At 44.3% G+C, this 27,134-nt stretch overlaps 1 protein-coding gene across 5 annotated transcripts in view; it reads left to right on the forward strand.

The window, feature by feature from the left end:
• The window catches only part of CCDC60 (coiled-coil domain containing 60), a 170,430-nt gene that overhangs the window by 64,205 nt on the left and 79,091 nt on the right, over positions 1 to 27,134 (forward strand). For all 5 annotated transcript variants that reach the window (XM_027576381.2, XM_027576378.2, XM_027576380.2 and 2 more), the window contains exon 2: positions 5,923 to 6,002. In XM_027576381.2, the coding sequence (XP_027432182.1) occupies positions 5,923 to 6,002 (80 nt within the window). The remainder of the gene's footprint in view (positions 1 to 5,922; positions 6,003 to 27,134) is intronic.

A 27,134-nucleotide genomic window follows, 5' to 3' on the forward strand; every position in this document is an offset into this window, starting at 1 on the left:
TTGTATATTGTATTCTTACAATGAATTAAATTAGAGAAAAGAAAATGTTATTAAGAAAATCATACAGAAGAGAATATACATTTACAGAACTGTGCTGTAAAAAAAAATCCAAGTGGACACACACAGTTCAAACCCATGTTGTTCAAGGGTCAGCCAAACTTCCCAGGGAAAGAAACTGGGAGAAGCAGGTGGGTTCTGGATACTTTAGAAACCTGGGTTTTGATAATGATTTTGAGAGAGAGAGAATGATCCCAATTCTGGATATGCATCTAAGCCATGGAAAATTCTAAAAACCTCAAACTTAGGATCCAAAGATTAGGAATATCCAATGTTACCATCTGCAAAGTGGTCCTTATTAATAGAAGAACCAGATTTATGGTCCAAAAAATCACTGGTCAGCACCCAGAGCAGAAACTCTAACCACAGCCATTTGATTTTGGCCCTCATTTCCATTTTCATGTCCTGCTCCCCATAGGGGGCTGATCCGTGCAAACTACATTTCCCAGCGGGCTTCCAGGTCGGTTCAGCCAATAGGCATGAAGAGGAAATGGGAGGGTCAGAGGAAGGAAGAAGCCAGAGTATTTCTCCCTATCCCTTTATTCCGCTTCTGGCGGCAGCTCCAACTGAAACCACATCTCTTCCATGAGCCCACCTTCTGCCAGGTGGCCCAATTCCAGGGCTTTTGAAGTCTACCTCTCCCCTTAGCCCCTCTATCCCTAGAGGTGGTAGAAGCTTCTTTCTTTTAGCAATCTCTAGCATGTCATGCCAACCCCTTACCTAGCTTTTCAGTTCTTACACCTTTATAACTGCTTCCCTATATTAATTCCCTGTATTGAACTACCTGCCATGAGCTCTGTTTCCTGCCTAGACCCTACCTGATACAGTGTGCTAACATATACTATTAACTTACATCACCCCAGACTCTCAGATGACTCAATTTAAAACAGCACTGAGGGCGCCTGGGTGGCTCAGTCAGTTAAGCATCTGCCTTCGGCTCAGGTCGTGATCCCAGGCTCCCGTGATCCCAGGCTCCTGCTCAGTGGGGAGCCTGCTTCTCCCTCTCCCTCTGGCCCTCCCCCCACTTGTGCTCTCTCTCTCTCTCTCACTCTTTCTCAAATAAATAAAATCTTTAAAAATAAATAAATAAAACAGCACTGAAAACTTACACTTAGCTTATACCAATAGAAGCAGTCAGAATTGCTTTACAAACATGAAAACACTATTACTTTATTAGCTAACTAATATGGGTAAGTTATTTTTAAGGAAGGGAAAAAGATGACCCAAATTAAAAATTGCTTACCCATAATTCAAACACCCTGAGATAATATCCCTATTAACATTTGTTATATTTACTTCCAACTTCTCATGTCATTGCATATGTACCTTGCCATATATCATTACTTTTAAAACATAATTTGTGTTTGTGCATTATTTTCAGAAATATCTATAGATTTCTATGAATATGAATCTTATAACTCTCTATAATCTAACTTCTTTATATTTTTGTAACATTCATTTTCACTTGAAATTATATTCCTTTCCATAGCAACAAATATACATTGATAGCAACATTAAATAGCAGCACCAAATTCAAATGCATCATTTGCCATCATCTGGATAAACCGTGATTTATCCTCTCAATGCTCATTGCTGGACATTTAGATGTTTTTCACTATTCATACTGCTGTGATAAGCATCCTCGTGGATAAATCTTTTAATCCTTTCTGCAAAATTTCCTTGGATAAAAGTCGAATTGCTGGGGGTATGAGCATATGTGCTTTTAAGGCTACATATACACATGGCTAAATTGCCCTCTGGAAAGTTATAAAGATAGTGATTCTTGGGTGTCTTGTACACTTTTAATTGTGCTAATATCAAATGGTGTTGGTAAATGTCCTGACAAACAGAACTCCCTCATTCAATGCCAATTATTACCCCTGGCTTATTATAATTGTGCTTAAACAACGGTCACAGTGAAAATGGGAGAATCCACTGAAATGCTGACATAATCGCAGGGATTGTGGCGTGGATCTTGTCCTGCCCAAGTTTTGTGTCCAGTCGAGGGGACAACTTGGCTTTGCTGCTATAAACTAGTCAGCACCAACCCCAGTCAATTCTCTTTTAGAGGCAACTATCAGTAGGCAAGATTTGGGGGGGGGGAATATTTGTCATGTCACATTTGAAGAGTATCATATTTGCTTCCTGAAGGGGGTGAAACTTGAGACATTTAAGAGAGTGATGTGTACACAACAGTGAGTTCAAGCAGGGTTTCAATTGTGTATTTTCAAATTATCTGGCAGGGAAATTTGAGTGTGTTTGGTTTTTCTTTGTTCATAAGTATTTTTAATTCACAATATCTTTTAAGAAAGTTACTTTGGTCCTGCAAGAAAGAGTTAATGAGGTGCTCAGGAAAAGAGAGGGATTAGGAAGAGGTAACCTTGACTTCAAATGTTTGATCTCAACATGGCCAATCTCATTGCTTTCACAGCAAGATGCACCAGAATGGATGTCATCTGATGTTGATCACCCAAAAGAGGAAGGGAAGGGAAAAGAAGACAAGTTAGAATAATTCTTGATCTACTGACTGCCTTGGCACACCCAAGGGAGGACCTATTTCAGATAGAAATCCTAAGGTTGCAGGTAACAGAAAATCCAATTCAAGCTGGTTTAAATAATAAAGGAGATGCTCATGAAAAGTCTAGTGATGCTTGATCAGTTCAACAAGGCACCACGGAACAAGTTTTTCTTTGACTCTCTTCTGTGCCTTCCCCCACATCTTCAACTGGAGGCTGGCAACCCTCATGGGCACAAAATGGCTGTCAGCAACTCCCAGGGGTATCTGCTTCTCCGATTATAGTCAAAGAGGAAAGAGGACTTCACTGCCTGTGGTTCCTCAAAAGATCTAGGAATCATGCTTTCTAGAAGCCCCTGGCAAATGTCTGCTTGCATCTCATCTGCCCAAACTACATCACATGACCATTCCTAAACCAGTCACTGTGATGGGGGATGGGGTGTGTTTGGCTTCAGCCACTCAGGACCACCCCTGCTGCTGGTCCCATGACTATCTCCCAGAGTGCAAGTGCCCCCATGGGGGAGGGGCAAATGGTCTAATGAGGGAACTAGTAGCAAGAGGGAGAGTGAAGCGATCCCGGGGTGTGAGGAAAGCAAATGTCCATTATGTAGAAGTTGTAGAAAGTACTCCCGGAGACCCTTACATGCCTCCATGGAGGTCGGTCTCCTCTCCCACTTCACCCATCCCTTAAGCTGAAAACTGACAGGTTTGCCATTCATTTTCAGCCAAGGGGTTGAAACAACTGGGTATATTAAGATATGTTACCTGTAGTTCATTGTTAATAATAACTACAAAAATAAAGTTGATACATGATTCCACTGTTTCATATCTAGTTGAGTTTATTGGAGGCTATCCTGGATGCTTTTTTTGTATCCTAAATACTTAGTGGATGAGAAGGTGCTGCAGTGACAAGTATTCTGGGGGGTTGCCAGAGACTCTCCATTCTTTTTTTTTTTTTTTAAGATTTTATTTATTTGGAGAGACAGAGCACGCACAAGCGAACAGGCAGAGGGGCAGAGAGAGAGTGGGAGAGAGAGAATCTCAAGCAGATTCTGTGCTGAGCGCAGAGCCTGACATGGGGCTCGATCTCACAACCCAGATCATGATCTAAGCCAAAATCAAGAGTCAGACGCTTAACCTACTGAACCACCCAGGCCCCCGGAGACTCTCCATTCTTCATCTGAGCTGCCTCACACAGGACGTGTACTGGGTGACCCAGGAGAAAAATGGTTGGGAATCAGGCCAGTGACAGTCCCTTTCCCCTGGCTCCAGACGCCACTCTCCACCCCCACCACAGTGCCACAAACGCCATTTGCCTTGGATGCAACTACACACCTCCCTTTCCACATTCCACCTAAAAGGCCCAGAGCAGTGGACATCACCGCACAATTTCAATTTCAGAGAAAGTAGGTGATGAGAGCTGCTGGGGAAGCACCACGCCTCCCCCGCCATGTGTCCAGTGCCATATTGTGATTTCTGCCCGTGAGCACACCACCAGTCCTCACTCCGCCTTTGGGAAAACACCCTCCACACAGCGCTACCAATCGGCCTTTGCCAAACTTCACTTGGCCACTTCCTGTTTTTTTGGTAATCTTTTCTCTTTGTTTATCACATAGCCGAGTAATATTTATTGCAGAGCACCAGGAATATCACAGAAACTAAGGAAAAGTAAAATAAAATTCGCATAATCCCACCCCCGGAGAGAGACTCCCTGCATTTGGGGGCAGGGGGTATAGCTTTCTGTATCTTTGGAGATGTGAACATGCACACAGATAATTTTCCAAAAAAAAAAAAAAAACAAAAGCAGAATCGCGTGATACATATTGTAACATGTCTTCTCACTCAAAGAACTCAGACATCTCCGTGTGTCAGTAAATATACTGCCATCATTATATTGTCACCACACTTAATTGCTGCATACTATTCCATTGTTTAGACGCACTGTAATTATTTAACCTGTCTTCCACTGTGAAGATGTATAGGTTGGTTTCCAAGAGTTTGCTCTCACAAGCAGCATCCCAATGAACAATTTTGTTGATGGATCTCCGTGCCCATGCAGGGATATTCCCATAGGATGCCTGACAGCAGAAGGATCGTTAGATCCGGAGGCAAGTGCACTTTGGCGGCACTTAGTATGCATTGATGAATCGCCCTTCAGAAAAGTCACTGCAATGCATTCTCCCCCCAGTTTCATCTGAAAGGGCCCATTTCCCCAGAATTTCTTGTGATTTCCTTTGATTAAAAAAAAATTAGTTCTGCAGGAATTCATTTCAAGACAGGGTAATCCAGATAATGTTCTTATTATTGTTTCGCAAAGCTGGGGCTGAGAAAAGTGACTTTTATATTACAATACAGTTAATTTAACTCTCTTCTTTACATTGACCTGGTATCAGCCTCTGAGCAATGAATTTAAGTCTTGTGAGGTTTCCCTTATGGCTAGGCAAGGCAAATGAATACTAGAAAGGGAGGAAAAAATCATGAACCACCACCTGGATAATTCACTCCTAAAATCCTGCTATGTGGACGGCGAGGGCAAGAAATGTACCTGGGCATCTTTACATTGACAAGTTTCAGCTTTGCAAATCAGCTGCCTATGCCACCAACAACGATTTTTTTTTACATGATTATTAAACTTTTTTTATTATGTTCATTTAGCCAGCATATAGTACATCATAAGTTTTTGTGTAGTGTTCAACGATTCATTAGTTGCGTATAACACCCAGTGCTCATCACAACACATGGAACATAAGGAATAGAGCAGAGGACCACAGGGGAAGGGAGGGAAAACTGAATGGGAAGAAATCAGAGAGGGAGACAAACTGTGAGAGACTCTGGACTCCGGGAAACAAACTGAGGGTTACAGAAGGGGGCGTGGGGGGATGGGGTAACCGGGTGATGGCCATTAAGGAGGGCATGTGTGGTGACCAACGATTATTAATATTTAATTCTTTGCTTTACTTTGAGTATGATGCTAATGAGAGCCTCCATTCATCAAATGCTTGCTGAGTCAGGATGTGGCCATGAATTTACTTGTCACAACAAGGTAAAAATTATTCCTCCACTCTGCTGAAGAAACTGAGGCCCAGAGAGGTTGAGTAATTTGTCCGAGATCACAGAGCCAGTCACCAGACAGAACCAGGGTCAAAGCTCAGGTCTGCCTGTCTCCAAAGCCCTTGCTAGTTCCACTGTATATATGGCCCCTCTTTGGTGTAGAGAAGGTCACCGTGCCGCCCAGGACTCCTCCAACCTGGTCAGAGATCTCAGATGAATGCACCGGCTTCCTGAAGCCTGGCTCCGTTTGTAACAGTTGTACTAACACTTCTATCTTTCACTTCTTGGCTTCCCATCAGGTGCCAGACAAGCCAATGAGGAGCATCAAGTATATGGACAAGGAAATAATAAACCTCAAAAAAGACCTTGCACGAAGCCGGTGAGTGAGGCCAGCAAGGAATAACCCATAGACAACCTGACAGGGATAAGCAGACTGTGGGGTGGTCCCTACAAGTCCTTGCCGAGTCCCAAGGTTCCCCCAACCCTAAATGTTGGGCAAAAGACTTGCAGAAGGGTAGCCCTTGGTTGGACTTTTTGGGGAGTACCTACACTGGACTTACCTCTCCACCCTTGCTCATGCCAGCCCCTGCCTAGAATTCCCTTTGTTTTCCTTCCTGGACCTGAATCCAACTCAAGAGAGTTCCCACGTGCTCCAGAAAAATCTCTCCTTTCTACTCCAAGTGCACCACATGGTAGCCCAGAGTCAGATAGACTCAGTCTCAAACACTGACCCTGCTACCTGCGAGCTGGTAACAATGGAGAATTTGTTTAGCCTTCCCAAGTCTCTGTGTTCTCGCCTGTAAAATGAATACAATATGCGGTCACTAGAAGGACCCGATGAAACAATGTATATAAAGTGCCCCCTTGCGTAGCCTTAAACACAACGCCGTCCATTTCCTCCCCCCCACCCCCAACTCCTTCCTGTATTGACAGTGTGGGCCAACTGAGGTCCAGGACCATATCTGAGTCATCTCTGCCTGGTGAACTGAGCTTTTTCTCTCTCTCACCCCTTAACTCTGTTCTGGGAACTAGAACATTCCAAGGTGCGATCATAAATGGGACTCTTGGCAAAGCACCCCGAGGCAGAGTAAGGGACAGAGACTTGCACAAGGATGTGCGAAGAGGGCGTCATACAGGCATTGTGGATGGCCCGTTTATCTTACGTGTGCCCCCCTTCGAGCCAGACCACAGACAGACTCAGGGCGACACATTCCCTTCCTTCCCCTCCCTCACCTGGAAGCCCCTCTGTCTCCACTGCCCACCTGCATCTCCACCCCTTCCCCGGCCAGCAGCACAGCTGATGGGACCGGATGGCTGAGCCCAACAGGAGGCTGGAAGGTGTGGGCATGGAAGGTGGGGGAGAAGGAATGACACGAAGGGACTAAGGCAGGTACAGACATCCACGGCGCCTCAGAAACGTAATGCCGGCCGTGCAAGTGCATTCAAGTTTTTGAATAGCCACACTGTTTTTTAAAAAAAGCAAAAGAAACAGATGAAAGTAATTCTAATACTGTATTCTATTAACCCAAGATATCCCAAGTGTTCTCATTCATCATGTCCTCAATATCAAAAGTATTCGTGAAATGCTATATTCCATTTTCCAGATGAAAAGTGACAAAGTGAAACAAGATGGGGAGTGATGAGTTTACACTCAGGGCACGTGTCAGTTTGGACCACCCACTTTTCAAGTGCTCAGTGGTTGTTACCAGACTGAATTGTGTCGTCATTCCCCCCCCCAATTCATATGTTGTAGCCCTAACCCCCAATGACTAAATTTGGAGATAAGACCACTAACGAGATAATTAAGTTAAGTGGGGTCATAGAGGTGGGCTCCTGATTCATCAGGACTGGTGTCCTTATCCGAAGAGGAAGGGACATCAGGAAGGTACTGTCTACAAGCCAAGGAAGGAGCCCTCAGGGGGAAACCAATCCTTACTGGCACCTTGATCTTGAGCTTCCAGGCTCCAAAATGGAAAAAATAAATGTCTCTTGTTTACGTCACTCAGTCTGTGGTATTCTATGATGACAGCCCAAGCAGACTAATTTAACAGTCAATGATGAAATAATCCTGCAGAGAATATCCCCAACTAGAGAGCTGATGGACCTCAGTCTCAGACTCTCACGTGGAGCTGAGCTCAGGGATGGCATGTGAACTTGGGTTGCAGAATGGAGGGCTGAGATCCACAAGGACTCCTCTGTTAGTTGTGAACATATTGACCTCTATAGTGTTTGAACCCAGGCTAGAGGGCATTTGAGGCGGATTCCTTGGGAACCTTGGGGCCCTGCGGAATGGTGAGAGGTAGCGTCAGGAAGTCAAGAGTTACCTGAATGGGGGCAGCAGAGAAAGGGGATTGCACAGGTGAGGATGAGCACCTCAACAGGGATCTGGACTCTAATCCATGGTCATGACTGCAGGATATTCCAGGCTCCAGAAGGAATGGTGCAGCACAGAATTTGGATCAGAGGTAAGGTTCAAACTACAGACCCAGCCGTATGTCATTGGGTACCAATCAATCAGAGCAGACACTGGCCATACCACCATTATGGCCAGGTTGGTTCTTACCAGCTGAGTATGATCAGCCTTAACGTAGATGATTCTAACCCAAAGCCCCAGCTGCAAGTGCATCCCAGAATCTCCAGAGCCTGAGAAATGAGAGTTTCCACGATAATCTGTATCCTGTATACAGATAGTTGATAACTAAAGGTACCACCAGATGGCTTGATCTATGTAAGTTCCAGCTACCAAGACTCAATCCAGGCCAAGAAGGTCAACAAGCAGTGCTGAGCCAGCTTGTAACCCAAACAGAGTGCTACATTTTCAGGAAATTTGCACGCCTGTGTTGAAACACAGCTGTGGTTAAAAATTATAGACACTTACAATTAAATACATCATATTAAAGCAAAGGTCATGAAGACTAAAAAACCCCATCACTTCCTAACGATTTTGCACACTTTGCGGCTATGTGTGCTCCTGACGTTATTTCTGGTCAGGGCATCTGTGCGGTAGGCGCACTGCCTAACGGTGGGCTGCTGCAATGTCTTCCCAGTTCCGTGTTTACGGACATCACCCTGGTAGCTCGAAATCAGCCCCAGTGGAAATACCGACGGCACAGAAATCCACAAACGCCACAAATCAGGGCTTGTGTCCCCCCCCCACCCCCGAACAGAGAGACAGTTGTTAAGCAATTCCCCACACATCCCTGGGGACACCCCCCCCCCCCCGAAAATGATCAAGATTGAACTTTGGAGGGCGCCTGGGTGGCTCAGTTGGTTAAGCGGCTGCCTTCAGCTCAGGTCATGATCCTGGAGTCCCAGGATCGAGTCCCACATGGGGCTCCCTGCTCAGCGGGGACTCTGCTTCTCCCTCTGACTCTCCCCCCGCTCATGTGCTCTCTCTCTCTCTCTCTCATTCTCTCTCTCTCAAATAAATAAAATCTTAAAAAAAAAAAAGATTGAACTTTGGACTAATCCAGCAGCATATAGGACTTTCGTCAAAAGGTGATAAAGACAGTGGCTTTCCTGCCACCCGTTGGCAAGCTGAGACTGTGGCTCTGGCCAGACGCATTTACCACGGCTCTGAGACTCGCTAGATTGAACATTCTCATTGGACAGGCTTAGCCTGTCCACATGCTGGACATGAAAGAGAATGTGGAAAAGGCCAGGCAGAAAAGCCACGAGCAAGAAAGCAAGAAACGACAATAAAAGGTTCCACCTGGCCACACTCCCAGATCCCACTGACATTTGAGGGAAAGAGCGTGCGTCCCCTTCAGAAGGAAACACCCTGCTTTGCAGGGGAAATCACCTCTCCAAGAGATGCAGACCCCGCGCGTGCCCATCTCCCAGGACTAAATGAGGTGAATTATTAGCAAAGGAGATGTTGTCTTTTCCACTTACTGTGTTTCAGACCCGCTTCACCTCCTATTAGACTTTTGCCCACCACGCACCAAACACCTTGACTACCTCTTAGATTTTTATTTAGTTCTTCAGCCCTCTTATAATTCAATTGCACCATCCCCAGTTTCATGGCCAGTTTAACATGATGCTAAAAAGAATAAAAATCTAACTGCTTTCCTCCTCGCCTGCTCCACCAGATGTTTGGGGGCACTGGGTTGCACACTATGCATTCGCTTGCCGAATCTCTCCTAGTGGAAGTCGACAATCAGGGGCATCTGCCTGCACGCACCCAGTTCTTGGATGACTTGTGCAGCCAATGACATATCTTCCTCCAAAGCTGCTGGTGCTTTATATTGCAAGTGTTTTAAGTAAAATAAACATTCCTGCAACTAAAACAACTGAAATGTTGACCTGAAGCCATGAGTTGCCCATGGCAAAGTTTAGTTAGGTATACAGGCAATTGCAAATAAACGGTGATGAATTACCCCCTCCCCATGATCCCCAGCAGACCCCAGCAGGGTACAGATTACGAAAGTGTTTCTGAGGCCTGAGATGTTGCTTTATAGCTGCATTTGGTAGACAGCTGAAGCAAGGCAGTTAGAAATAACAAAGGTGGAATTTTGGCAAAGGAAGAAGCTATTTTTTTTTTTTTTTTTTGTATAAGGTTAGGCACTTCTGCATTCCTCCTCAGTTTTCTGTGCTCATTCATTTTCCTCAACAAATACTGAATATCAGGTACCGCCAGGTATACACCAGGCATCATTGCCTGTATTGGAGACACAGCAGTGAACACAACAGTCAAAATTCCTGTCCTTGGTGAATAAGGGGCAATGATGTGCATTAAAATTGGGCAAAGACAACAAACAAGTTAGCAAGTGCTTAAACAGGATTTGGGGGGTTGGTGTCGGCTATATACTATAAGAATATAAAACAAGGTGATGTGCATAGTATGGTGATGGGGAGAAAGCTGCTCCTTTAGCCAGAATGGTCAGAGGCCATTCTGTAAAGGTCATGGTGAGCACTTGAGTCTTAGCCTAAGTGTAATGAGATCCCATTGGAGGGCCCTGAACAGGAGAAGGATATGATCTGATTTTTAAGAGAACATTCCATGTGCTGCGTAGAGCCTAGTTGAAAGGCTGTAAGAGCTGACAATGGCCTGGCAGGCAAATAGCAGTGAACTGGAGAGAAATGGATGGATTCAGGATTTATTTGGAGCCACAGGACTGGCTAATGGATTGGATGTGAGGGCCAAGGGAAAGGCAGGGTCAAGGTGTTACAATGACTTGTTTTTATCTCTTCCTCCCTCACTAGGATGTAAGATCAATCATAGGCTAGACTATACCACGTCCACTGTCATGGTCCCCAAGTAAGTGTTGATGGGATGAATTCTTTATGAGTTGATGGTATTTAATAAAGGACCTTCACTTTGAGATATGGTTTGTGTCTGAGTTGGTATGTACAGTGAGTTTCTCCCAACTTTTTTTTTTTGAAACAAGAAGAAATGAGACTAGTAATTTAATTAAAAGTTAGACCCAGGATGATAGATATGTGGTTCACGTACCCCCACTTCTCTCTCCTGTGCCCAAGGCAGACATCACTAATGGATCACAGCACTCTTTCCATTTGAGCCCAGACTTGGTTTTGAAAATCCTCTCAACCCAGCACCCCAGACAGGCACCCCTGCTGACTTGAGTTGTTACCCAGGATGTAATTTATTTGTCATCTCTAAACTAAAATACTCAAAAGGAGACTTTAGTGTCTATAATGACACCTTATTAACTCAATTTGAGGGCTGGCACAGAAGAGACCAGCAGGAGGAATAGACCTCACCCAAATCCCTTTATGAAGGCGGTTGATTTTTAATCAGCGAATCTAGATAGTTGGAAAAATTATTGTTGACCTCAGACATCCACTGACGGCTCTCAGTAACTTCTGCATCTCATCATTCAACACCCAGGACCTCCACATCTGAGCCTGGAACTCAGAACTTCTTCATTTAGAAGTTCAAGCCTGATTCTTCCCACCGGCCCGCCCCCTGACTTAAGATTTGCCTCAAAGGCCCAGAATTATTCAAGATCATGGATTTATATGCCGGTCAATGTCTTAGATGTAGGCAAAGTTAAGGCTTCTGAATTGCACCTTATGAATCATTCAAAGAAGACCTTAGTCCTCCCCCTCCCCATGTCACATCACCCCCACACCCTGTAGCCAACAGGTGGACATTAATGAGTCCCCGACATGTTCCACAAAGGCAAGCACTTGGCCCTGCATCCTTAGCCCAGAACTGATAAACACAGCCGCATGCCCAATGGGTAGGTCACTGCTGTGGGCTGGAAGAACCTGGCTCAAGTTAATTGCATTTTTATCATCTTAAATGTGACCCAGAGGCCCTGCCCATTTTTTTTTCTATGTTACTGATGTCTTCGTGTGTCTTTGACACATCTAGTTAACCATAGTTCTAGGGCAAATTTTCTTCTTTGCTTTTCTTGGGCTGCTCTCCACTGATGGTAAATATCTTTTTAATTCCTTTCCTTGTGGCTAGGGCTACCGCAGAAGATCCCACATTAAAAAAAGAACTTAACTAAAAGACCACGTTTTCTCATTTAAGTATCAAAATGTCTTGAACCCTTGGTTACATAAGGGTTTGCCCAAAACCTTGTTTTCTGAAATTCTTTCCCAGATGACAGGCAAGGTGCTCAGTCTTCTAGTTAGGCTTGGAGGGCTTACATAATACAGTCAGAAAGTCCACTGGCTTTAGAGTCAGTGGTGGGTTCAAATCCCTGCTCTATCAGTTATTAGCTAAGTGGCCATGAACAGATCAATTCACTTCTCTAGACCTCAGTTTCTTTACCTATGGTCTGCAATACAGGGATAACAAGATCTATTTCACACTGTTGCTGGCATTTTTGAGAACAGATATGGGTGAGGAATGTCAGAGTAAACCAATAAAATGTAGTCTTGGTTTTTCAGCTGGTTTTGTGAGATCATCATAATACAGACAAAAAATGCATCAACACTGGAGACAAATAGTCCCAGCCCTGTCTTCCTTAACAGCTGAGTAACCCTGCTCTGGTCATTTTACCTCCCTGAACCTCAGTTTCTTTCTTTCCTTTTTTTTTAAGATTTTATTTATTTATTTGACAGAGACAGAGACAGAGAGAGCAGGAACACAAGCAGGGGGAGTGGGAGAGGGAGAAGCAGGCTTCCCGCCGAGCAGGGAGCCCGATGTGGGACTGCATCCCAGGACCCTGGGATCATGACCTGAGCCGAAGGCAGACGCTTAACGACTGAGCCACCCAGCCACCCGGAACCTCAGTTTCTTATCTGTAGGATGGAATCAATGCCGCCTTCCAGAGATTTCTTTGATGAGGACAAAAGGAGACAGATCTCCTACTGGACGTATCAGATCTCCTGTTGCACTTTGGGCCCTTCCCTTAGCTCTTCTAATGCTCTGAGAACAGAGATGAGACCAGGGAATTCAGTCACCACTGATAAGCCACGTCATGATGAACAAACTGCCCAATTTCTGAGCCCCAGAATGGGCACTGCATAAATACTTTCTCCCTCTCACAGGGCTGTTGTGAGGATTAAATGAGTTAATACATGTGAAGCATTTAGAACAGTGCTTGATAAATGGTAGCAGTGTACGTTACATCATCCGTGTACCCTGAGCGATGGTAACTATTTTACAACACGATCACCGATCTCATGGATTCCAGCTTGTCCCCAGTCAGGGGGCTCCAGGCAGAGCTCAGCATGAGACGAGGAATGTCACACCCAATCCCAGGTTCTGAACCTTGGAGGGTCAGGTTTTAGAGAGAGCTGGAGCAAATATGATTGGGGGTCAGGGGAGTCAAGATGGATAGTTCGTAAGTGGAGACTGCAAATCAGCGGTTAGTACTGGATTTCCATATTAATTTTAAATCTCTTCCTATGGGAATTATTGAACAAGCCATTACTCTAATGGATGTAACCACAGGCTACACAATAAAGCACTAATCCACCACTTAGAGCAGACGCTGCATGCATTAAGCCCTGTAACTTTTTTGGAAATTTTTATTGAAATATAACATAATACAGGAAAGCACACAAATCATTAAGCACACAGCTCAACAGACTTTCACAAAGCAAGCACGCCCAGGTTACCCACACCCACATCAAGAAAAGGTACATTACCAAGGCCCCCCAGAAAGCCTCCTCATGTCCCCTCAAGTCACTACCCTACCCACCCACCCCCATCGCTCTCCTGACTTCTAAGACTGAGATCAGCTGATCCTGTTTTGAACTTCACATAAATGAAATTGTCCACTTGACATTCTCACACTATCTGGTTGTTTCCACTCAACATGTTTCTGAGGTTTACCCACACTGTCTCACAAAGCTGGATGGAGTCTGCTCTCTCTCTCTCTCTCAATGCCTATCTAGTTTCCCTTCTGTGAAGACAGCATGACATACCCATTTCAGTGTTGATGGACACTTGGGTGGTTTCCACCTTGAGGGTATTATGAACAGAGCTGCCACGAACATTCTTACACGTGTGTTTTGCTGAACATGTGTATTTCTGGTAAGAATACACCTAAAAGTGGAATTGTGGGCTCACCGAGTTGGCATATGGTCAGCTTTAGAAGATACTTCCTGTATCCCAAGTCCTATATTTTAAAGAACTTCAAAAGTCAGTCCTGAAAAACTAGAAAATACAAATCAGTAGACATAAATAATAGAATCACGCACACACACAATTACATAACTGAAGAATGATTATTCATATTTTTGCATATCAACTTCCAATATTTTTCTATACAGACATGTGATTTTCATAAGGGAAAAGAGCCATTCTGCATATACCATTTGGTAACCTGGTTTTTTATTCAGCAATAGATTATGAACATCTTCCAAGTCAACACATACACATGTACAACTTCATTTTTTAAGTTTTTAGTATGAAAATGTTCAAATAGGCATAAAGGCAGACAGAATAATATAATTAACCTCTATGGACCCATTACTAAGATCAATGATCATCAACTCACAGCCAATTTTTTTTTTTATTTACACATCATCTTCCCTCATTATTCTGAGGCATTTATTATTTTATCTTTAAATATTTGAATGACTATCTAGAGGACTCTTTTTAAACCACAACCACAATAACATTACCACATCAAAAAAAAATAGCAATCATTCTTCAATATCAAATATCCACTCAAGCATAACAACCATCTTAATGGTTGTAGAGCATTTAAGAACATAGTGTAATTTATCTAACCCATTTCCTACCACTGGGCTTCTTGGATGTTTTCAATTTGTTCCCATTATATAAACAATGCTTAGATGGACATCTTCAGAGTTAGATCATTATTACTTGAGTTCCCTAGGATAAACTCCTAAAACATGACGGCTTTAGGGTTCTGGACCCTTCATTGAAGTCTTCTACCCTTACACTGTGTTTCAGTTGCTAAAAAGTAGCTAATTCAGGAATGTTTGAAACAAAATGAGCTTCTCTTAAGAAATGAGAGAAAAGCAAGAAATACAGGGTGAGAACGTTGAAAATACTTGAGACATGACTCTGCCCAGTTTCCCTTTAGCATCGTTTTCAGCAGCAAATACAAGCAGTTTACGGAAAGCAAAATGAAAATGTAAAGTATTCATGAAATAAACCCCTCCCTAAATTTACTGGCAACGTCCAGCTGAGCCACAGGCAGAGCCAGCCTGCATCAATGAGATCATTTCCCATCCCCAGGATTCTTCACGTAAAATATTTGTCCTACTTAGCACTTCCTGTAATCCCAGCCCCCCCCTCAGAAGTGACTGTTCTTACCAGATGAGCCAGACTGTTTGCGCCCAGATGAGCCTATTGTCAGTGGCTATGTTCCATTCACCTTTTGCAATGCAAGTGAAAACTTTCATTTCCCGCCCCGCCCCGCCCACCGCCCCCGCCCCCGCCCCCGAACAGACTCTAGCCTTTGACCACATCTCTGCCCAGGTCTTTTCTGTAGTGTTCACTGACATTTTGCAGTCGTGATTTCACTTATCAGTAAAAGAAAACAAAATTGCATTAAAAAGCCAGAAACCTCACAGGTTCGCCAAGCTCATCTCAGAACACCTCAACAGTGCTCAGGAGCAACACTTGGGATGCTCCACCAAAAATCACCTAGCAGCCAACTGTGAGAAAAGTGACACTCTGTCATTTGTCCAACCCACAACCCACAGGAGCACAACGCAATAACAATAATAAAAAATAGCAGGCAGCTTAAACCCTGCTATTCCAAAATTAATGCTTGTAAATATATTTCAACAGGTATTAATTTCCTCATGACTCTATTCCAGAAGTGGGTAAGAACAAGAAATATCTTTTAAAACCAGTTTCCCCAGGCACCCACCCGTCACCTGATCTAATGTACTGACATATAGTATAATGCATCATGACTTTTGGAACCAGCGTAAATCCTGGCTAGGCCCCCAATAAGGTGTTTATATATGGGCAAGCGACCTAATCTCTAAGTCTCATTGCCCTCATCTGTAAAATGAGGATAATAAGGAAATCTCCTTCCCAGGGCAGTTATGAAAATAAAATGAGTTAAGATGCATGTATCTGGCCCTTGGATTGCCTAAGTGTTAAATATACAATACAACCAGAAAAGCCAACACTCCTGGTGGCTGGTGTGTATCCCGCACCCCAATTGCTTGACCACCGTTTAGGTGAGATTTTCTTATCACCTGTGAGGGGACCGGAAATGTCTCATTCCTGTCCGACTGGAAAACCAGGTGCTGGAGAGCATGCAACTTGTAAGAAACTAAGGATGCTACGGTTTGCTCTTTGCCTTGAGAGACAAAGAGCTAGCTGGATCCCTTTCGGACACTGTTTTTAAGATAACATTAGTTAGCGCATAGAAAGCATTTAGAATAGTCACCATAGTAAGTGTTGGCTCTTGTCATTATTACTGTTTTTCTTATTCCTATTACTTTGATTGGAAGTGGAGTAAGCAGCTTGAATCAGTGGAAAGAGAAAAGGATGGATAACAACCGAACCAACCTATGTCCTTCCTCCATACCCACAAATCCCATCACCAAGAGCAAAATAAGCAACTACACCATCGGACCACCTATTTTGTAATATGAAAGAGGATACAAATTCAAGTCACACTTCTTTTATTTTTCCAGTTAGCCATCACATGAAGTGTCTCAGGAAGTCAAGTGTCTCCCTCTAGGAGCTTCACTTACCCCCTTTGGACTGTCTAATAAAAAGAGGCTTATTGGGGGGCCTGGGTGGCTCAGTCGTTAAGCGTCTGCCTTCAGCTTGGGTCATGGTCCCAGGGTCCTGGGATCGAGCCCCGCATCGGGCTCCCTCCTCGGCAGGAGGCCCGCCTCTCCCTCTCCCTCTGCCCCTGCTTGTGCTTCCCCTCTCGATGTCTCTCTCTGTCAAATAAATAAATAAAATTTTTTTTTTAAAAAGAGGCTTATTGGTTACCTTGCACACCTAGAGGAGGAGAAAGCTAGTGCTTACTGCGTCCTCTGCTGCCATTGCTTTTCGGTACCACAAGGTGTCGCTGTAGAGAATGGGTCCTCCAAGATCTCACAGACCATATTGGCCATTCTTTGCTGACACCTCGCTGACCATCATCATAGCTCTCAAAACCCATTGGATTTCATTAGATGCCTTCTCACAATCAGTTTACCTACACATGGGAGGTTACCTTTAGGGACTCCAGGATGCCCTATCCCTGTTTAATCTGAGGGAAGCTGCCCAAGTGTCTGACCAAAACCATTTCCTGGCCCTTTTCTTGAAAAAAAAAAAAAAAAACTTAGAGGGAGAACACATTTTCCTATGGAGGAGCCCAGATATATCATATAAATCATTTTAATAGACCGGCAATGAGGTGAAGTGAAATGTTTCCCCAAAATCAAACCCCACCACAGCCACACCTTGCCATACACCACCAGATTAGGGGGTAGTCCTTAGAAACTTACCTGGATTTTATCCTCTCAAATTTCCCATGAAAACAAGAACAAAGTCAGCGAGAATGCTCACAGCAGCACTTTTCTGCCCTGAGCTGAAAAAATGCAGGACAGCCAAACTGGACAGCCTGAGAAGTGTCTAATGATGTTTCAGCAAGTTCTCTTAGGTGCGTCTGAGGCAAAGTTTGAGGGTCAGGAATTTCTGAAAGTCTTAGTGCCACTCTGTCAGTCCCACGGGTGCCATTTAATGGCCTGGCCCTTCAACACATCTGTGTGTTTAGCTTTAGGAATCATTCTGGGTCAGATTAGTTCCCAACAAGAGTTTCCTGGCAGCATGTGAATGCAAAGTTAAAGAAATCAATCAGAATATTATTTTGCAAGATACATCCCCCCCTTTTTTTAGAGAGAGAGAGAGAGAGCACAAGCAGGGCAGGGGCAGAGGGAGAGAGAAGAATCTTAAGCGGGCTGTGCACGCTCAGCATGGAGCCCAAGTCGGGACTCAATCTCACGACCCTGACTGAGATCATGACCTGAGTCGAAAATCAGGAGTCGGGTGCTTAACCGACTGAGCCACCCAGACACCCCTTGCAAGATAATTCTTTAAATCAGAAGAGCTTTTTCAGGAATCTAGTCAATAAAGCAAGATCTAAACAACCACTTAAAGTGGGAATCTGAATCCCCATCCCTGCCCTGAGACAGCCCAAAGTGCCCAGTAGCTACAAAGCAGCCCTTAGATCCTGTGAACTCTTCCTGAAGGTCTACTTCAGGGAAGCGTGAGGACTCGCAGGGAGGCAGTATATGATCAGAGCAGGTCTGCCCTCTTGCACAATTCCAGGGGCACCACCATTCACAACGTGTGCTCCAAGGGGAATGGTGTCCCCAAAATGCCATTTGTAGAATACAATGTTAATAATGCCCCTGGGGTTGTACAACTAAGAAGCCCCTTATTGGAAGTCATAGAAAGATAAAAATCAGAGCTTAAAGAGCTCTCAGGGCTTGGGGGAGGAAGTGTGTGTATGGATTGAAAGAGAGAATGAATCACAGACCAGATTATTGGTAGGAGTGTCTCTGGTGGTTCGCCGATTAGATACAACCCTAAAAGGCATGTGTTCGGGCTCAGGTACCTTTACCTGCAATACCCATAGAGGTCTTTGAGTTTGGACTTCACTGGAAGTGTTTGTCCTAGAAAAGTGAGTAGGAAAAGACCAGGTAAAACATATAGAGAGAGTAGGGGAAGGTATCACAGGCAGAGAAAATATTATGCACATGGTCACAGTCAGGACAGGACCTGGAAGGTTGGGTGACTACAGACATCCTTTACCAAGTTCCTGCTCTGTGTCAGGCACCGGTCTAGGACCTGATGTCAGGTCGTCTCAAAGGTGAGGGGAAGATGAGAGATGACAGCTTAGCCCTGGGGACCGAACAGTGATGGGAACAGCGTTCAGGCTGATGCAGCTCAGCAGACCCTGAGCAAGTGGGAGAGAGCTGGTCCGCGGTCCTGGGCAGAGGTTTTGCATCTTCTGGGGTTCCTCTGAATGTACTGTGACAAGGACAAGCAGCGGCAGACAACCATCCTATATCCAGGAGGCGATCAGAAGCTGCTTCTTAGGGTGACAGGCAAGACCCAAGTTGTAAGTCCAGAAGGGGAGGCTTTGACCACCACCCCAACACACACGCACACACATACCCCCACTGCACCACGCCTCAGACCCCTGCCCTTGTCCTGACGTTTAGTGAAAGAGCCATTGTGAATTCCTGAGGAATGCTCCCTGTCTCCAGCGAGTCATCCCCGCCATCCATCAGGCAGGAGAACGTGGGTCTAAAGATCGCAGGCGGGTGATCTTGTGCCTTATTCCATTGTCTGGGGTCTGTCTCAAATTATACACCAGAAGTGCTCTGGAGATTGCTGGTGTGTTCTAGAAAAAGCCTCTCTCCCTGCTAATGCATTTTTTATGTCCACGTTGGCAGGTCCATGAAGAACCATCCTCCCATTCCATTTAGTCATTAAGCACAATAGGTAATAATGTGTATTGTAGAGTGCGGTTTGCATTCCTTGGGAAAAAAAAAAAAAAAAGAAAGTCAACCAGTTTATCTCAGAACTGAAAGCCCCCACCGAACTCCCTCCAGAGGCCGGGCCAAGCTTCTGTCTTCTCGGCGCCTGCCTGTGTGCCGACAGGGCGGCTGGAGAACGCAGCGGTCTAGACAGACCAGAGTGCAGATCCTGACACTGCCACCTTCTTGTGGGGTGACTTGAGGCCAGTGGCTTCCATTTCTATGACCCTCAGTTTCCCCACCTTCAAAATTATGGTGCCTGCCTCGCAGGGCTATTGGAGGGATGCGATGAGCTGACCGGATTAGGCACGAGGACACAGCCCGACACACAGAAAGGGCTCTGTAAGTAATGGCTAGGATTCGGATGATTTTCCAGGCCTTAATCCTCCCCAAGGTTTCGGCCCTTAAGGATATTTAGCTTCTTCTGCCCTCCCCCTCCAAAAGCCATAATTTGCTTTGAAATATGAGGGGGCAAACAGAAGGATGGTGGGGAGGTGAGTGGAACAGGGAGAGGCACATTAGACTCCCGCACACACACACTTGCCCATATCCCCTCCCCAGCGAGGTTCCGAACTCCTATTAGCAGTTGCCTAGAAACGGGGTGGTGGTGGGCTTCTGCTCCCTTCCAGAAATCACCCTAATTGGGATGCATGTAGAACTGTTTGTTGACACTTGGCAGGTTTTTCTTCTTCTTCCAGAAGAGATGCAGTCCTCTCATACAAATGCTGACTCACATTCATTAAAGAGTAGCCCTCGGCCAAGGCACCTTTTAACCACATAGAAGCCAGTTGGGGTTGGCAGCCTTGGTCCACGTCCTCTGATGAAATGGCCAGCTCAGGTCACCATCACCACGTTTGCCGGTCAGGAAGTGCACAAGGTCAGAGGTGACTCCTGGGGGCCAGACGGTGTGTGGACAAGGGTTTGTGTATATGTGTGCATGAGCAGCGAGGTCACAGAAAACTTGCCAAGTCCAGGAAATTCAATCAAAGGATGACATGTGCATGCTGTGTAACCTAATATTAGATGCTGGAGGTGCCTTCCTTTTGCAAGTTTAAACACCACTTGCAGTCATTTGGCCCAGGTAGGTCAGAGACCGCATTACAAGCTAAAGAAATAACTTTCCTGAGAGGCACATGGGGAGCCTGTTTCATTTGATCACTTCTTAGAACACAGCTATATTCTAGCTCCCGGTTGGAAAAAATATATATATTTCAAAGGCATCCATTTATCTCTTTCCTGTTTGGATGATTCAGCTTCTTCACACACTGTTCCAAATGCCTGCTGCATCCAAGGGAAATGTGAATGGACCCCATCAGACTAGGGTGGTGGTGGTGTTATGTGCCAGAAAGTGGGCACGTATTTAATTGGGTTCTGAAATGCAAGAATTTCAAGTGATTTAGTTATTCATGCAATCAATATTTTATGAGGATTACCTTTGTGCTAGTTCTTGGGAGAGAGAAAAGATTTAGAAATTGGCCCTGCCCTCAGGGAGCTCAGTCTGGTTGGTGGGGTGGGGGAAGAAGTGCACGGGTGGACAGGTCAGTCAGCAGCTCAGGGGGGCCTAATACAGCCTGGGAAAAGCAGAGGTGACTTCTGGGGTGGGATGGGGTCACCTGAGCAAGTTCTGCAGGATAAAGTAAAAGTTAGCCAGGTGAAGAAGAAGAAGGAGGAGGAGGAAAGAGCATGCCAGGCAGGGGAGCATATGAGCAAAGGCACTGAGATGAGGAACAGCATGGTCTTGCAGCTTGGTATTGCTAGAGCGTCACTTGACAAGGAAGAGGCCAAGGAGATGGGAAAAATCCAGCTCATGCAGAGCCCCAGGGGGCTATCCTGGGAAGTCTGGAGATTATATGCAATATTGGGAAGGGCAGAGGAGGAAAGGAGGTCTGAGGCAGGGAGGCCAGTGAAGAGGGAGGGGCAGATATCCAGAGGAGACGTGATGGCAGCCTGATTTTAGAGCATGGCAACCGCGAGGGAAGACTCTCGCACTCAGCCCCACAGAGGGGTAGAGCCCTGAGACGAAACAGTGAGGAAGGACTGAAAGGAGTCGTGGGAGGGCTTAAAACAGCAGAGCAGTTCACTTTCACAAGATGTGCATCCTCACGCTGAAAAAGACGGCTCTGTGCACCATGGAGGACCAGAACAGTAAAGGAACAGAGCTAAGAAGCAAAAACATTTTGGTCACACCGAGCTTTTCAAACATCAAGATGCCAGCTAAACAGGTCCTGCTTTTCGGCTCTTTGAGTAGTGCCTGAGGCAGAAGAGGGTTTAGACACTGTGCACTGGACTGGGAATCCAGAGACCCCATTATCGCCTTGGCTCTGCCTCTGACTTGCATGTGATAACCTCTCCTCTCTGGGCCTGTTTCCTCATTTGCAAAACGAGGGTTTGGATCTTTCCTCAATGGCCCTCTCACCTCCAAAGTGCTCAGCTAGCTTCTGACTCAGGGCAGAAGAACAATTCCCAAGGCCAAGCTGTAGACACCAGGAGTCGGGAGAGGGGGGGATGGTGGTGCTCTGGCCCCCAGACACCAACTAGAACACAAATTCCTTGAAGACAAAGGCCAAACCGTTTGATTTTGGCATCCTTCCTCAGCCTCACATCGCACCTTGCCTACCTCCCATGTCAAATACGGATGTCAGGAAGGAAGGAATTGATTGAATTGTATTCACAAGTAGGCAGGACACATAAAAATGGGAGTGGCAAGTAGTGAAGAGATTTGGATTAGGTACTCACTGACAGTCAATTAGGGAGTCACGAGAAATGTTGCCTGAAAAAGCCAGCCTCTAATTCTAGAGAGAGGGAAGAAGAGAACTGACCTCCAACAGGAATCAAATAATCCACATACCCCTTCTTCTTCTTTTTTTCTTAAACTCAGAGTCAACTAGCCATTTTTTTTATTTTTTATTGTTATGTTAATCACCATGCATTACATCATTAGTTCTTGATGTAGTGTTCCATGATTCATTGTTTGTGCATAACACCCAGTGCTCCACGCAGAACGTGTCCTCCTTAATACCCATCACCAGGCTAACCCATCCCCCCACCCCCCTCCCCTCTAGAACCCTCAGTTTGTTTTTCAGACTCCATCGTCTCTCATGGTTCGTCTCCCCCTCCGATTTACTCCCCTTCATTCTTCCCCTCCTGCTATCTTCTTCTTTTTCTTTTTCCTTAACATATCTTGCATTATTTGTTTCAGAGGTACAGATCTGTGATTCAACACTCTTGCACAATTCACAGTGCTCACCATACCACATACCCTCCCCAATGTCTATCACCCAGCCACCCCATCCCTCCCACCCCCCACCACTCAGCAACCCTCAGTTTGTTTCCTGAGATTAAGAATTCCTCATATCAGTGAGGTCATATGATACATGTCTTTCCCTGATTGACTTATTTCACTCAGCATAACACCCTCCAGTTCCATCCACGTCGTTGCAAATGGCAAGATCTCATTCCTTTTGATGGCTGCATAATATTCCATTGTGTATATATAACACTTCTTCTTTATCCATTCATCTGTCGATGGACATCTTGGCTCTTTCCACAGTTTGGCTATTGTGGACATTGCTGCTATAAACATCGGGGTGCACGTACCACTTCGGATCCCTACATGTCTATCTTTGTGGTAAATACCCAGTAGTGCAATTGCTAGATCGTATGGTAGCTCTATTTTCAACTGTTTGAGGAACCTCCACACTGTTTTCCAGGGGGGTTGCACCAGCTTGCATTCCCACCAACAGTGTAGGAGGGTTCCCCTTTCTCCGCATCCCCGCCAACATCTCTCGTTTCCTGACTTGTTAATTTTAGGCATTCTGACAGGTGTGAGGTGCTATCTCATCGAGGTTTTGATTTGGATTTCCCTGATGCCGAGCGATGTTGAGCACTTTTTCATGTGTCTGTTGGCCATTTGGATGTCTTCTTTGGAAAAAATGTCTGTTCATGTCTTCTGCCCATTTCTTGATTGGACTATTGGTTCTTTGGGTGTTGAGTTGGATAAGTTCTTTATAGATTTTGGATACTAGCCCTTTATCTGATATGTCATTTGCAAATATTTTCTCCCATTCTGTCGGTTGTCTTTTGGTTTTGTGGACTGTTTCTTTTGCTGTGCAAAAGTTTTTTATCTTGATGAAATCCCAATTGTTCATTTTTGCCCTGGCTTCCCTTACCTTTGGCGATGCTTCTAGGAAGAAGATGCTGTGGCTGAGGTCGAAGAGGTTGCTGCCTGTGTTCTCCTTCAGGAATTTGAAGGACTCCTGTCTCACGTTTAAGTCTTTCAACCATTTGGAGTCTATTTTTGTGTGTGGTGTAAGGAAATGGCCCAGTTTCATTCTTCTGCATGTGGCTGTCCAATTTTCCCAACACCATTTGTTGAAGAGACTGTCTTTTTTCCATTGCACATTCTTTCCTGCTTTGTCAAAGATAAGTTGACCATAGAGTTGAGGGTCCATTTCTGGGCTCTCGATTCTATTCCATTGATCTATGTGTCCCTTTTTGTGCCAGTACCATACTGTCTTGATGATGACAGCTTTGTAATAGAGCTGGAAGTCCGGAATTGTGATGCCGCCAGCTTTGCTTTTCTTTTTCCATATTCCTCTGGCTATTTGGGGTCTCTTCTGGTTCCATACAAATTTTAGGATTATTTGTTCCATTTCTTTGAAAAAAGTGGATGCTATTTTGATGGGGATTGCATTGAATGTGTAGATTGCTCTAGGTAGCATTGACATCTTCACAATGTTTGTTCTTCCAATCCATGAGCATGGAAAGTTTTTCCATTTCTTTGTGTCTTCTTTAATTTCTTCCAGGAGTATTTTATGGTTTTCTGAGTACAGATCCTTTGCCTCTTTGGTTAAATTTATTCCTAGGTATCTTATGGTTTTGGGTGCAGTTGTAAATGGGATCGACTCCTTGATTTGTCTCTCTTCTGTCTTGTTGTTGGTGTATAGGAATGCCACTGATTTCTGTGCATTGATTTTATAGCCTGCTACTTGACTGAATTCCTGTATGAGTTCTAGCAGTTTTGGGGTGGAGTCTCTTGGGTTTTCCACATACAGTATCATATCATCTGCAAAGAGTGAGAGTTTGACTTCCTCTTTGCCGATTTGGATGCCTTTCATTTCTTTTTGTGGTCTGATTGCTGTGGCTAGGACTTCTAATACTATGTTGAATAGCAGTGGTGACAGTGGACATCCCTGCCGCGTTCCTGACCTTAGCGGAAAAGCTGTCAGCTTTTCCCCATTGAGAATGATATTCGCTGTAGGTTTTTCGTAGATGGCTTTTATGATATTGAGGTATGGACCCTCTATCCCTATACTCTGAAGAGTTTTGATCAAGAAAGGATGCTGTACTTTGTCAAATGCTTTTTCTGCATCTATTGAGAGGATCATATGATTCTTGTTCTTTCTTTTGTTAATGTATTGTATCGCGTTGATTGATTTGCGGATGTTGAATCATCCTTGCAGCCCAGGGATAAATCCCACGTGGTCGTGGTGAATAATCCTTTTAATGTACTGTTGGATCCTATTGGCTAGTATTTTGGTGAGAATTTTTGCATCCATGTTCATCAAGGATATTGGTCTGTAATTCTCCTTTTTGATGGGGTCTTTGTCTGGTTTTGGGATCAAGGGAATGCTGGCCTCATAAAATGAGTTTGGAAGTTTTCCTTCCATTTCTATTTTTTGGAACAGTTTCAGGAGAATACGTATTAATTCTTCTTTAAATGTCTGATAGAATTCCCCTGGGAAGCCATCTGGCCCTGGGCTTTTGTTTGTTGGGAGATTTTTTGATGACTGCTTCAATTTCCTTAGTGGTTATAGGTCTGTTCAGGTTTTCTATTTCTTCCTGGTTCAATTTTGGTAGTTGATACATCTCTAGGAATGCACCCATTTCTTCCAGGTTATCTAATTTGCTGGCATAGAGTTGCTCATAATATCTTCTTATAATTGTTTGTATTTCTTTGGTGTTGGTTGTGATCTCTCCTCTTTCGTTCATGATTTTGTTGATTTGGGTCATTTCTCTTTTCGTTTTGATAAGTCTGGCCAGGGGTTTATCCATCTTGTGAATTCTTTCAAAGAACCAGCTCCCAGTTTCGTTGATCTGTTCTACTGTTCTTTTGGTTTCTAGTTCATTGATTTCTGCTCTGATCTTTATTATTTCTCTTCTCCTGCTGGGTTTAGGCTTTATTTGCTGTTCTTTCTCCAGCTCCTTTAGGTGTAGGGTTAGGTTGTGTATTTGAGATCTTTCTTGTTTCTTGAGAAAGGCTTGTATTGCTATATACTTTCCTCTCAGGACTGCCTTTGCTGTATCCCAAAGATTTTGAACAGTTGTGTTTTCATTTTCATTGGTTTCCATGAGTTTTTTTAATTCTTCTTTAATTTCCTGGTTGACCCATTCATTCTTTAGTAGGATGCTCTTTAGCCTCCATGTATTTGAGTTCTTTCCGACTTTCCTGTTGTGATTTAGTTCTAGTTTCAAAGCATTGTGGTCTGAAAATATGCAGGGAATAATCCCAATCTTTTGGTACCGGTTGAGACCTGATTTGTGACCTAGGATGTGATCAATTCTGGAGAATGTTCCATGGGCAGTAGAGAAGAATGTGTATTCTGTTGCTTTGGGATGGAATGTTCTGAATATGTCTGTGAAGTCCATTTGGTCCCGTGTGTCATTTAAAGTCTTTATTTCCTTGTTGATCTTTTGCTTAGATGATCTGTCCATTTCAGTCAAGAGGGTGTTAAAGTCCCCCACTATTATTGTATTGTTGTCAATGTGTTTCTTCGCTTTTGTAATTAATTGCCTTATATAACTGGCTGCTCCCATGTTAGGGGCACAGATATTTACAATTGTTAGATCTTCTTGTTGGATAGAGCCTTTAAGTAGGATATAGTGTCTTCCTCATCTCTTATTACAGTCTTTGTTTTAAAATCTAACTTGTTTGATATAAGGATTGCCACCCCGGCTTTCTTTTGGTGTCCATTAGCATGGTAAATGGTTTTCCACCCCCTCACTTTCAATCTGGGGGTGTCTTTGGGTCTAAAATGAGTCTCTTGCAGACAGCATATCGATGGGTCTTGTTTTTTAATCCAATCTGATAGCCTGTGTCTTTTGATTGGGGCATTTAGCCCATTTACATTCAGGGTAAGTACTGAAAGGTATGAATTTAGTGCCATTGTATTGCCTGTAAGGTGACTGTGACTGTATACTGTCTGTGTTCCTTTCTGATCTACGCTGCTTTTAGGCTCTCTCTTTGCTTAGAGGACCCCTTTCAATATTTCTTGTAGGGCGGGTTTTGTGTTTGCAAATTCCTTTAGTTTTTGTTTGTTCTGGAAGCTTTTTATCTCTCCTTCTATTTTCATGGAAAGCCTAGCTGGATATAGTATTCTTGGCTGTATATTTTTCTCGTTTAGTGCTCTGAAGATATCATGCCAGTCCTTTCAGGCCTGCCAGGTCTCTGTGGATAGGGCTGTTGCCAATCTAATATTTCTACCATTGTAGGTTACATATCTCTTCTCCCAAGCTGCATTCAGGATTATCTCTTTGTCTCTGAGACTCGTAAGTTTTACTATTAGATGTCGGGGTGTTGACCTATTTTTATTGATTTTGAGAGGGGTTC

Source organism: Zalophus californianus, chromosome 14 (genome assembly GCF_009762305.2).
Source record: "Zalophus californianus isolate mZalCal1 chromosome 14, mZalCal1.pri.v2, whole genome shotgun sequence".
NCBI classification, from domain to species: Eukaryota; Metazoa; Chordata; class Mammalia; order Carnivora; family Otariidae; genus Zalophus; species Zalophus californianus.